Source organism: Haplochromis burtoni, unplaced genomic scaffold (assembly GCF_018398535.1).
Source record: "Haplochromis burtoni strain Fernald_Lab_line unplaced genomic scaffold, NCSU_Asbu1 Contig_28, whole genome shotgun sequence".
Taxonomy (NCBI): domain Eukaryota; kingdom Metazoa; phylum Chordata; class Actinopteri; order Cichliformes; family Cichlidae; genus Haplochromis; species Haplochromis burtoni.
Window position 1 is genome coordinate 2,686,549 of NW_024582389.1, and position 13,804 is coordinate 2,700,352.

At 43.8% G+C, this 13,804-nt stretch overlaps 1 protein-coding gene across 6 annotated transcripts in view; it reads left to right on the plus strand.

Annotated features, from left to right (window-relative positions):
* Positions 1 to 12,848, plus strand: part of LOC102307488 (kelch-like protein 29) — a 273,511-nt gene extending 260,663 nt beyond the window's left edge. For all 6 annotated transcript variants that reach the window (XM_014332219.2, XM_005917719.3, XM_005917722.3 and 3 more), the window contains 2 exons: positions 8,452 to 8,596; positions 11,326 to 12,848. In XM_014332219.2, coding sequence (XP_014187705.1) covers positions 8,452 to 8,596; positions 11,326 to 11,509 — 329 coding nt within the window. In that variant the 3' untranslated portion in view covers positions 11,510 to 12,848. The remainder of the gene's footprint in view (positions 1 to 8,451; positions 8,597 to 11,325) is intronic.
* The last annotated feature ends 956 nt before the right edge of the window (positions 12,849 to 13,804 follow it).

A 13,804-nucleotide genomic window follows, 5' to 3' on the forward strand; every position in this document is an offset into this window, starting at 1 on the left:
CATGGCAGACACAGACAGACAGATCGTCATCTGTCAAGCCGTAGATGAGCTGGCGTCTTACAGCCAACGAGGCAGGAGATAATGGACGGGTTTAGTGCTTCCAGTGAAATTGGGCCGGCGATGATTTTAGCGAGGCGGTGAGGGCGGGGAGCGCTCCTTGAACAACCCCCTGCTTCCCTCCGTTGCTCTCCATCGCTAATCTCTCTGTTCATCTCTCTGTCTCACCCCTACACCCCCCGACTCCGTCTCTCACGGTCTCTCCGCACCGTCTTATCAACTGACACAAATATTTTTTACAAATTTTTTTGCAGCTGTGTGTGTGTGTGTGTGCGCGTGTCTATGTGTGTGTGTTTTCCCCCTGCGCGCACCGTCTCCCGCGTGGGCTGCAAATGGGTTTCACAAACACTTATCAGGACGGACTTCCCATCTCTCGCAGAGTGAAAAATAATATTACTCACGCCAAAAATAGTCCCTTCAAGTCTATTGAGATACGCGGGGTCTCTGCAGCTTCGTTCATCCAGAACTTCCTTTGTCTTCAGCGTGTCTCTCTCTGCTGAGCAGTATATGGTCTGAAGATCATAACTGAGCACTTTCACATGTAGTAAGCTATTTACGAAGTCTCATTACTTCATTCTCCAAAGGTCAGCTCACCTAAATTACCGAAATGCCATGGTTTTCTGCTTCCATCTCAGAGAAGAAAAAAAATCAGCGTGTAACATGTTTTTAAAAAGGTCAATCAAAGACCCCTTTAATATATCCGTTCTAGTGGAGCTGAAACATAGCGTAGGCAGGGAGAGCTTTGGCAATCACTCCTGCCTCAGCTTCACAAGTCTTTCCTTCTCTTTCTAATATCAGTGTTTCAAATATGAGCGATAACCCCCCGCTTAGAGTCGTGTCATTGAAGGAACAGTTTTTATATATTTATGTCACGTAGCCTTTTTTTAAATCACTGCTTAAAAGAAATTAAGGGAACCCCTAAATCACACATGACTGAAAAAATACTCAAGTTGAAAATCTCTACAGCGATGTGTAAAAACGACATAACAGTCAAATGAGACAGCAGATGGTATCCTGGGGATTCTCCTCCCAGACCTGGATTGGAGCAGAACATAGCTCCTGGACAGTCTGTGGTGATATTTGGATGCACCCCAATATATATATAATATCCCAGAGGTTGCAATTGGATTCATGTCCTCGGGACGTGAGGGCCTGTCAGTGGCATCGACGCCTTTGTCGGCCACAGGAGGAAACCAGGGCCCAGCACAAAGCACAAGGTCTGACCCCGACAGCAGTCAGGGTACCGTCGGCTAACATATGGAAGTCTGTGTCTCCTCAGACCATCACTGACCCACTGCCAAACCAGTCATGTTGGACGATGGCATCGTAATGTTCACCACGGGATCTCCAGACCTTCTCACGTCTGTCACATGTGCTCAGTGTGAACCTCCTCTCATCTGTGAAGAGAACAGGCAGCTACGGTGGACGTGCCAATTCTGGTGTTCTCTGGCAGATTCCAGTCAAACAGCACGGCGCTATGCCGCGAGCACAGAGCCATTAAACAATATTGGATCTTTATACCCTCATGAGAAACATGCACAACTAGCCTGCTGGAGGTCATGTTGTAGGGCTATGGCAGCGCTCTTACTGCTCCTCCTCACACAAAACGGCAGATATTGGTCCGGCTCTCCTCGTGTCACAGCCCACTTCCTGTTTCTTATCTCCTCCACACTCTTGAGACAGTGCTGGTAGATGTAGTAAACCTTCCTGGGACAGCATGTGTTGATGCGTCATCCTGGAAGAGCTGGACTACCTGTGTAACCCGGCAGATTCTGTCTCATACAATCAGTAGTGACAAGGATACAAGCAAAAAGCAAAACTGAGAAAAATCAATGAGGGCGGAAAAAAAAGTAGATATCAGCGGTTTGTGAGCACCACCTGCAAAACCATTCAGGTGGTTGTCTCTGCAGTGCACCTCACTTTCATTTGAACCAAATCAGGTGCAATGGACTCACATTGATTTGTGCTCCCTTCATTTTTTTTTTTTCTTTTTGTGTTCCTGCCTTGTCGCTGCTGTCACAGACTGCTGACAGCAATGAGCCTGAAAGCGATGACCGATGGCTCGACATTAGCTAATTACACATCACCATTCCTTGACAATGTCCTTCAACACGCAAACGGCAGAAATATCGACCCATCCAGATCTAAAGCTGATAAATCAGTGTGCACTTTTGAACACTTTTCACCTGGCAGCAGTGAACAGGGAGGGAACCGTCACAGGATGGATATTAAGCTTCACTGAGGCGGGGATCTGGGAAAGGCATCACTGTCTCATTGTTTTTTATGATTTTCTGTTTTAGTTGAGAGGTCATCTAAATATTTGCGGCTAGAAACAGACGAAAAGTTGACAGACCTTGTGCTGCAGGATTATCCAGAATGTTAGAGGGGTGTTTAACCCTCCATGGGGTCTGCAGGCCGGTCACATGACTAAAAACTATGAATTGTGTTCTTACTAAATGTAGCAGATGTCTGTCGACCAAACAGTTTGTCCAACCAAATCTTGGCCACAACTCTTTGATAGATTTCCGTTGAAAATCTGCACAAAGCTGCAGGACTGACACGCCAGTTAACCTCTGCTGCTCTCGAGCTTGCTGTTAGCATGCTAACGCAGTAAATTAAGTATGTATGCATAGTGTTCAGCAGATGCATGTTTGGAGTGGATACGAACGCTGATGCTGGCAAATATCGCCGTGCACATATATTCTCATAAAACCCTATTAGCGTTGCTGTCGTTCCTGATGACAGAGCTGATATATGACGCTTTTTAGGGGCTTTTTCTTCTTAACATTGTGGTTTTTGTTAACTAATCTGTGCTGCAAAAAAAACAAACTGTTCACAGCATGTTCTTTGAGGGAAAGAAATGAGGCAGTAATTGTAGAAATATGAAGCATAAATTCATGTTTGAGGCCAAAATTCTAAAATCCCATGAAATCTTAGAAGCTTTAACAAAAAATTAAGTTTACAGCATCTTTACGTGCAGTTTCGTACCGAAAAGCATTAACGTGGCACACCAGGACTTAATCCACAACAAATGACCAACCAAAGTCAACTGTACACAAGCTGTCAATGCAAAAAATGAAGGATGTCGTCTCACAGATACATTTGTCGTAACTTTAAAATCTTAAAATTACAACCAGCGAAGCTCCTGATGATTACAGCCTTTTTGAGGAGCTTTTTGAACTTTTGAACTTGCTGTTCTCTTTGCTGTTAAAGCGTGGGGAGTCACCATGCCAAGATCAAAAGAGCCTCTGTGAGGATTTTGAGGAAAATGCTGGAGAATGCCTGTGGGTCTCACTTATGGAACGTTAAAAAGATCTACAAATCATTTGAAATGGATCGATCCACCGTGAGAAGAATCATCAGCAAGCTGCTCCAACCTGAGTTAACCCGTCGACGTCCCCCAGCTGACAGACGGGTCCCCGTCGACCGGTAGACTCCAAAAGCCCGGGAGCAGGAGCGCCGCTGCGAGATACCGACCGTCGGGATGATCGTTTCCCCCGAACGACGTAACGGCAGACCGGCCGCGGCCCTCGAGAGCGCCATTTACAGAAGTGGAGGAAGAGGAAGGGAAAGTGACAGAGCGAGAGCAGGTGGAGAAGGTGGAGTGTTTCCATAGCGACCTAATTGGACATGCACCCATCATGCTGAATTAAAGTACATCATCCTCTTTCAGCTATTTCGGCCCATCATTTCAAAGGCAGCTCTTATTCTCCTCACACTGCATAAAAGGACATTGTGTGTGAAGAGGGAGGCAAAAAAAAGGGGGAACTTTTCGCTGCTCCAATTACCTTGTTGTGATCTTATCTAAGCTACTGTCAGAGAGAACTGACGCTTCTTTGTCCTTTTTCCTCACGCTCTCTGGTATGATACAGCGAGCTGGAGTGGATCACCTCATCCTCCATCGTTTGGAGGAGAATGTCTTGTTTATCCCTTGTTTGCGTTTCCTCCCGCGATCGGCCGCACATTTCAGCGTCGATGTAATGCCGCTGCGGCTTTGTGATGGAGGCTGCTGTTTGGCTTTTTATCAGAGACTGCGGTCTTGTCTAGATCTGTACAGCAAACAGTATTGGTCTGATTGAGTGAATTGTTCTTTACTCTATTTGTGTGGGTTATTGTTGCTGCGTGCTGGTTTTACAGCGTCGGATATCTGCTGCCGGTGTTGATGCAGGAACGAGATAGGGAAGAACAAGGTGTTTGTTGAGACAGCAGCTGCACAATTCATCATACCCGTGTGCGGGTGTGTGCGTTTTCTTTTGTTTGATGTCCTTGACCTCAGCCCGGGGGGAACCCAGGCTTGGTGACTAAGCTGTTTTATCAAGGTGCGGGAGAGTGTGTCAGCCCATGTTGCCCCGCAGGCACAGCTATACTTCTATCACCGCTGCAGAGTTAAAACCTTGTTTTGCTGCCTCTTTTTATTCATTTTTTATGTAGAACGTGGTCAGCTGTGGATTCCTGGCTGAGCTCTCTAACCTTCGAGCTGCGAAAGCCGACAAAATCTACTGCGATATTTCAAGAATAGCAAAGTCCATCTCAGAATTGAAAAGTTTTCAGCTGACACAGACAGATTGCGCTCCCTTTACTGTATCTCAATGTTGTTTCAGCAAAAAATGACTCGTTTTCTGCAACGAAGGCCAAGGGATGAGAACAAAACCAAAGCGGTGGAAGAGAAGTGGAACCCCAGCAGCAGTCCTCCGAGGCTTGCCAAACAAGAACTATGAGATTTACCTGCCTGGTACTCCTCCAAGCACTCAAACTCGGTGCTTACTGTTAGTCCGCTAGAGAGAGGCAGGAAGTGATGGCAAGAGTTTCAATGGGGGAAAAAAGAGAGGAAGGTTTTTCCTTTGAGAGCATCCTGTTATTATTCTGCCTCGGGCACAGAGCAGAGAGAAATGAGTGTTCTGTGTTTATGGGACCTAACACAAAACATCATGTACACACGCTTACGCTGGCACACACACATACGCTCAGGAAGACTGGCAGCAGCATATCAATGAGACGAGGAAGGTAAAAGAAGAAAATAAACACGTCTGGCAGAATGTGAGGAGGACCAATCAGTGGCAACTTGTTTCTCAAGGGCAGAAATTGAGGCTGACGCCTCAGATGGTTGCAGTGGAACTTAAGATTGCATTTCACTCTGCGTAAATGATTGCAGGATCGTCATATGTGAATAATACAGTATTTTTCAACCGCAATAGCAGCGTAGTCGGTCTCTGTCAGTCTACAAGTGAGATAGTTCAACAGCTGCTGAATGATATGCCATGAAATTTCATGCAGACACTGGTCCCAGGAGGATGAATCATTCATGACTTTGGTGATCCTCTTTTTCTCTAGCCCTCACATGAGTTTGGATTTTAAGTGAAATATTTCAACAACTCTTCGAGTGCCTTTTGGAAAATGTGGCACCCTGCAAGGACAAACTCTTTATAACTTTGATGAGCTCTTAATTTTTCTTTTGAAATCTTCATCAGCTCCATTACTTAGGTTTCTGGCGCTAATTAGCAAATGTTAGCATGCCACCACTGAACTAAGATGTTGGATGTTGTAGACATTACACCTGCTTTACATTAGCAAACATGGATGTAGCCGTTATGTAGTTCCCCAAAGCTGTGTGCAGGACCATTTAAAGCTTTGCATTTGGCGTTTTTAGCTTAATGTAATCATATTTGAAAGGGAGGATAGCACAACTCTAAATAATTGTAGCCTCATATAAGATTTTGGCTAGCGAAAAAATGGCTCAAACAAAATGTTCTTATCAGAAAAAACAAGATCACCCAAGGCTGAGCCCTTGAATAATAATAATTTTTTAGATTATTTGATAGAAAAAAAGGACAATCTGCCTAACTGTATTTTATGTATGTGGTTAGAGATCAGCAGTATATGTAGCACGCCAAGCCCTTATCGTCCTCTTCATCCTGAACTGCAGTTAGGGCTCTAACACCAAAACATGTCTAAACATGCTAATTTGTTCCAGAAACTGTCACAATTGTTGTCAGCAGTTCAGACATGCGACTCTCCCGCCGCCAGATAGCTAACAACGAGCCAGCAAAATGACAACATTAGCTAGTTATAAGCTAACAATTAGCCAGCTAATGTTAGGCTCGAGTATCCTAAAACTCACACTTTACCTCTAATAAACTGTTTAACTACATTCTCACATCGTATGAGAGTTAATTTGCTGAGTGTTAACTTGAACAATGTTAAGAATAAGAACAATAACTCTGGTATGGATCATCCACTATTTGTTTGACAATTGAAAAGCGTGATGGCTGTGGGTGCGAATCATTTTCTGTATCTCTCAACTAAGAGAGAGCTAGCAAACCTAGATGTTAGAGACACTTAAAAACACAGTTTTTTCTAACAGAGGCTAACAGCAGCTAACAGGCTAACAGCAGCTAACAGAGGCTAACAGCAGCTAACAGAGGCTAACAGCAGCTAAGAGTTTACCAGCGGAAAAGTTCAAGAAAAGTTCAAGATATGCTCAACAACCTCAGTATTACTGTCATCAGACAAACTTAGCTTCGCTGACAACTTTTTCACAATCTGCTCCACTGTAAATAAATGTGGACGCATATTGACAGCTGAGGTAAACAGCCGACTGACAGCCTACATTCACTACAGATGGACGGCGACCAGAGATGGCTGTCTTACAGTGGATTATACACATGAAAGTAGAACTTGGTCAACTGCAATCTACTGACATCTAGTGATGAAATTTTACACACTGTAACTTTTAACTAACATAATAAAAGATCAACGTAGCTGTTTTGTAGTTACCCACGGGTTTGTGGACTACAATTTTACAAAAGACTTTGCACATTTTTTTTCACTTAACGTCACTATATTTGGGCAAGAGTCATCAGCTACTTGGTTAACAAAGCTGGTCTACTTGGTTAACTGTAAATAACTGTAGCAATAAAAAAAAGAGTCAAAAAAGATTTTTGACTATTAAAAAAGTGGCTCAAATAAAATATTCTTACCACAAAGACGAGACCTTTTAGTACAACTGAATAAAAAAAAAACCCAACAGAATCTCAGAATGTCTAAGCCCTTAAATATGCACATCTTCAAGCTTTACTAAAGTTTTAATGAGTTTTTTGTACCAGGCTGTACATGTTTATTTCTGCTGTAAAGCTAAGCATTAGAGTCTAGAGGGACTGACTTACTTTTGGAGCTAACCTTAAGTGGCCATTCCAGCAGCTTAAGTTTTTGGCACTTTCTCATTGGCTTCATTTTTCAACCCAGGAGGTTGGCACTTGCTGCCATTATCATTTATTTTAAAGCAGCACTATATACACAGAGCCCCAGCATGGCAGCGCGCTCCTAGAGCACATAATGCAGCACAGCCAATTCAATAATCATCAGCAGCAGCACCTCTGAACTCCGGAGCTGACCTTTTAATGAAATATGCCAGTCTCCTCTCAGCAAAAGGTAAGAGGAAAGGGGAGCTGGATCAAACACAGAGGTGAGGCTTTTTAGGGCTGCCAGCGCTGCCTTTATTAAGGCGTCAGGCTCGAATCCTCCCGGTGCCTGTTTGCGATGAGGGATGCCCGTCCACTGTGGCAGAAAACGGGGAGGACAGCAGCTTACGGCCAAGTATCCGTGCATTATTCATGCTGCTTGTAAATTGGCCAGCTGCAGTCTGCTAGAGAGAAATTGCCGGGAGTTTGAAATACATTTCCTCTTCCCGCACAGCAGGGCCACTGCTCGCAAACTCCTGGTTTCCAGCCGGCATCGTTACGCGCAAACCGCTGTTTCATTTTGTTTCCCATCATCTATACCTCTGCAGCGGTGCTGCTTCAATGCCTCTGCTTTCCTCGCGCGCCATATACAGTGTCAGAGTGAATTATACACCATGCACAGTATGCAGTATCCCACCTGTTCACTCATGTATTGCCAATACATGTGCACATTGCTTTTTCTTTTCCTTATTTTTGGTTCTTTATAAATCTACGGAGGTGCCACGGGGCCTAATGCAATTGTGAATTATTGGGACTTAGGTAACTCTTTTATATTGCTTCTAAGCCCAAACATATTTTGGAGTGGAACCCAATAAAGCCACCGTGATTTATGAACTCTGCTTTTTCATCGGTTTTGGTATCCATTCTGTTTTTTGTTTTTTTCCAAAGCAATCTTGAGTGGGGCATATCTGTAAAGTGATAAGTAGAATGTTGATGATGATCGTTTTTGCATGCGCTGCGGGGACCAGGAGGAAGGGTGGGAAAAAAAAGAACAAATTGATGTCATTATACCGAATGGAAATTTCTGCTGTGAGTGAGAATGACATCCAAACAATAGCTCTGTTTTCTCTTTTTTTCAAAATAAAAAATCTCTCCTGTTTTTCCCTCCCCTTTCTCTCTCTGTCTCGCTCCCTTTTTTTGTCTCTCATATCTTTAGATAACAAATACGCCCCTGCAGTGAGCCTAAATGGATTTATATTCATCCTGGGAGGAGCCTACGCTCGAGCTACCACTATCTATGACCCAGACAAAGGCAACATCAAGGCCGGTCCCAACATGAATCACTCTCGGCAGTTCTGCAGGTAAGAGATAATTAATGTAGCGGCACCACACGCAAGTTAAATCCCCAGTGTGGAATTTAAAAGATTTTTCAAAAGCTCAAAACTGCAGCTCTGTGTTTTGTGAAGCTTTAAGAAAAAAAACCCTCTGTGACATTATTAAACAGCCTGAAAACAATCTAAAACTCAATCTTATTAGTAATCTGTCAGTCTTTGTGTCATAACACAGGTAAACGGTCGCACGGGGAAAAAAACGTTTTCAGGCCAGTTAATTAAAACTCGAACAACGCCACGGGGCTGACAGCCTTTTCCAACGCGATGCGGCTCGATTGCGAGAATTCTCCCTCGGCGGGAAATTTGCTTTCTAATACGCGACTGTTAAATCCGTCTGATCGGTATCGCCGCCGTCTGTCACAGAGAGAGAGAAACAAGACACATCTGAGGCGGCTTGATTTAATCAACTTTTCTACAGACTGTTTCGAGTTATTAAACTGAAATCTGAGTCATTTAGGTTTTAGTGGAGGCGGAAAGAGGAGGGGGCGGCGTATTTGTGCAGAGAGTCACGTTTGTCTCCTAAGAAAAAGAAAAAAAACAGGAAGTAGTACAACTGCGATCTGCAACTTTCCCACCATTAGCGAGGCCATAATGGCTGATGAAGGGAGAAAAATGAAAATGAACAGCAGTGGGATCACACCCTAATATCCCAGTCAACTCGAGCCACTGAGGTGTGCAGTTCGCTGGATAATGAACTCAGTTTTCTAGGCCCTGAGCCCTTTCTTCTCTCTCTCTCGCTCCTTTTTTTCTCCCCCTTTTCTTTTCCTTGCAGAAGTCGAGAAAAAAAATAGATTAAAAAAAAAAGCATGCATGAAATACATTTGGGAGGCAATTACAGACAGTGATCTTATGTGCAAAACGTACACCATAAATCATGTTGTCAGAGTTATTGATAAGCTGCACCAGCACACGCCAGGCAGCTGTTCTGCTACATTTAACTAAGTCTGACACAAGAGAGGGGAGGAGATGCACGGCCGGGGGGGGCGGGATGGGATTGGGGGGGGACAACAAACACGCCGCTGTCAGACAGGAAACTCGGAAAAATATCTGCAGTGCACGAAGTCTAGGAGGGTCATCATGCAGGAGAGCAGATATTTTCCCCTGGCTGCGTCCGGCCCTCCGCAGGCCCTGCACCTCCCCTCTGTTTATCAGGAAGAGCAGCCTCCAGGCTTCGCCCCGCGCTCTCTCCATTTTGGATCAGCTGTGCTTTTCTCTCTGAGTAGATTTAGGCTTTATGTAATAATCTTTTTTTTTCTCCCTTCTCCTCTCGCGGTCCTAACAGTGCTGTGAATTTGTGCAGTAGGACGGCATGTTGCTCGCCGCGTGCGAGCGCGTCTGTGTGTTTGAGCGTGCACCTTATGTAAATGCAGATCGTTCCAAAGCCCAATAGGAGTACAAAGCCCTAATCAGCTTACGGCCCAAGTTTTAATCCTCTCCGCACACAAACTCCTGTTTCTGTTTCTCATATCAAATGAGCACATTTGTACAGATATTTGCTTTTCAGTAGTTTTTTTTCCCCCCCCTCCTCTCTCTCGTCCTCGAGAGAAAATGTAATGTGTGAGATTTTATGTATTTTTATTTTTTTATATATAAATTAATCCACCTCACCCTTCCCCAACCCTTCCCCACCTTAGCCCATGTTGTCGAGAGCAAGTGCGAGTGATGTCAATAATCCCAGGCGTGGCCCCCAGCGTGACAATCAGCATGTTTGTGGAGATGCCGTCTTTGTGTGGCTTTGTTGTCTCGTCGTGATTAACGCCACCAACAATATTTCTGCCGCTGTGACTCAGAGCTAGCTTTATCAAAGCAGCTCATACTTGCACTGAGCTACTTATCTTCCTGACACTGATTACCTCTCATTACTGTTTATCCTAACAGTCGATGCGCGCGTAATGCTCGCTTTCCCGTACAAAATCAAGATTTGTCATCTTTTAGATTTCACTTAAAGGTGACTGGGCGGCACAGTCAGTTACAGATGTGTCGCTTTTGTACTAAAGCTACTTTCGGCTGCTCCTTTCTTGTTTTTACACCGGATGCGATCCCAAAGTTTGCGTCTCCTCCCAGGATTTAATCGGGGATCTTTCGCTTGCTCGGCTAATTTGTAACCCACTGCACTATGGAGCCACACAGTTTGGTGTAGCACTGTTGACAAACTTGCACAGCAGCTACTCTTAAAAACCCCTTGACTCAGTGGCACAATAGTAACTTGAAGTAGTAACCTGCTCTTTCTTGCTCCCTCACATTGTTGCACAGGAATCTTTGGCACCACAGCGCTGCTTTAGTTCACTGAGGCCATGCACAGCTCTCTTTAAGGTCCCACCAGTGCACTTTAAACGGGTTGACATCTGGACTTTGATCGGGCCATTGCAACATGTGGATTCTTTTCTTTTTCAGCCATTCTGTGGAACAGTCAACAGCTTTTACCACTTTGTTGTTTGTTAGAGGCAGATTTAACCTCCAACAGATGTTATAGAAAAGCAGTGAATGGCTGTTGCTTTGATTAGTTTCGTTTGTTTTTTGCGAGGTAGATATGAGAGGATTCAGTATTGCATATAGTTTAGTTTAGCATCAGGGAAACTGATAGCTTGCTATCAAATGGGAACACATAACTTTTTATATCGTGTTCACATTTAGAAAAATGTCACTTTTCGTGCATCCAATCCTTGATTCGAAAGAAAATTTTGTGTCTTTTTATGCAGCGCCGTCATTCTGGACGGGAAGATCTACGCCACGGGAGGCATCGTGAGCAGCGAGGGTCCGGCCCTCGGCAGCATGGAGACATTTGACCCTTGCGCCAACACTTGGACACTCTTGCAGTCACTGCCCTGCCCGCTCTTCAGACACGGCTGCGTGGTCATCAAAAAGTATATCCAGAGTGGCTGAGGGTGGCTCGGACCGGGTCGCACTGGGTCAACGCTTAACACCAGCTGAGCTCCAGTTGTGGGACGATGTGTGACAGCAGCTTCGAGACGGGCCGATCGCTCGCTCGGTCTGTCGGCGACCTCTGGACTTGACGTCAGCATTCATCCACACTGTTGCCCCACACCTGAAGATAAAGTCAAAAACACCCTGTGCAGAATGTACTCATGTTTAACTACTCAGCCATGTCAGGTGACGATTCCCAACCTCCAGTACTGTATGTGTCATGGTAGTAGTTCATTCTCTGTCATCAAACAGGCACAGGGTCCCTCTTAGTAATTTGAAAACTCCAGGGTTTTTAAATGAAGTCTGTTTCCCCCCCTCTGGTACTGCCTTTTGTTTTTTGTTTTCAGTGCATATCTCTGTAAACTCAACACCTTCATTTCCTTTCATATAATCTGACTCAGCTGAAAGCCATTGCAGGTCCAGATTCGTGTCCCTTTGAGTAAAACACACGTTAGCAGGCGTAGGTTTCGCAGTCGTGCATTTGTGAAAGTTTTTGTGGCATACAAACGTTTTTCCAGTAGCGACATCTGAAGGACAGGAGGGAAAAGCGAAGGGAAGCGACGCGACTGTTTTCCTCTTCATCAGTGCATCCGATGAGTTTCTTTCTCCACTGCAACCAGAAGCAAAGTTCCAACTGTGCAGATTTATGGGGTAACTTTAAAACCAGATTCTGAACTCTGTGTAACCTGGGCCTTTTTAATGGCTCTCTAAATATTGGAAAAAAAACTATCAAATCGGGGTCAGGTTGGGTTTAAAAAGAGATTTCTTCCCCCCCTCCTTTGTTCTTGTACAATTCCAGTCTGATTGAGATATCATCTGGAGGGTGAGTGGCTTTTTTTTCCTGCCTTTATTCACACTGACTTGCTCTCTGGGATAAAGAAAGCACCACACTGAGAGAGAGAGAGGGAATTCCTTCTTCCGCTGGCGTCTGATCAGATTCAAGTTGGGACAATTCCTCCGGGAAAAAAAAAAAAAGCACAATATTCACCCGCGACTGTTATCATAGATGTTATCTGTTTATCCATGTTTCTTCTGTGTTTCAAGTTCCTCCTTCCCAAATCCGCTTGTTTTATACAATGTTTCATTGCAACCTGCAAATTATGTCGGGTTGGTATTCTGTAAATACAGCGAGGAAATATGTATATTTTAAAACCTGAAGGCAATTCTGTATAAATGTTTTTAGAAAAAAAAAAAATGATAGGCTGAATTGAAAATGGTACGTCTGTAAATCTGTACCCAAAAAGGAAAACTTAACAATTGTTATTATTGAAACCTAATACATATACCAGAATATGAACACATTGTCAAGTCTGGTTTTTTTATGTGTTGTCCGGTTTAATCAACACTTTATTAACCCCTGGGGCAACCTGGGACCATTTTTGGTCCCGAGGTTCACGAAAGGGTGGGATTTTGAGGTTGCCCCAGGGGTTAATCAGGGCTCTTAATGCAACAACTTTGAATAGACTTTTTAACCTTATTCTGAAAAACCCGTGGTTTCCTAGGCTTGCTTTTTAGTACGGCTTCATCGTTCCGCCAAACTGATTGTATATAAAAGCCACAGTCGGCGCGACGTCACACACTGGTTTGTAAGCAACAAATGTGGAACTGCCTTCTATCGGAAGGCCACCAGATGGCGATAGCTGCGGTTGTAAAAAAAAAAAGATTGCGAGTGTCAAGAGTGATGAGAATACTTCTTGTTGAGTTGAGTTTTCTTAAAGTAAGGAATTAGCTAATGAATAAATAAAACCATCCCATTTTAATATGGGAGTCTGAGGGTTAACTCCTTTCAAATCCAGCCTCAAGTGGCCATCAAAGGTACTGCAGGTATTTTAGGCTAATACTTGTCAAAGTTACTTTAAAAAAACAAAACAAAACAAGCACTTCAAAGTTACAGTTTGCACCTTTATTCAAGTATATCACAGCAGTTTATTTGAGAAATACAGTAAATGTTCCATTTTTCAAATATAACTTACACTAAAGTAACAATTGCGAACAGGTGTGTGTTAGATACACAAACAGAACTGACAAAGCTATGAAAAGTCTAAATTAACTGAAAGAGAGGGAAGAAGAAAATAATTCAGGATAGAACAAGCCTTTTTCCTTCTGCATACTGGACTAAGTTGTCTCCACTACCAGACAAAAATTGGTTGTTAGTCCAAACTGGCAACAATTTATGATTAAAAGAAAAAAAGAGCACAATGTATGACATTTGATTACCCATATTTTATACCCCATGGTTTTTCTTTTAAATCC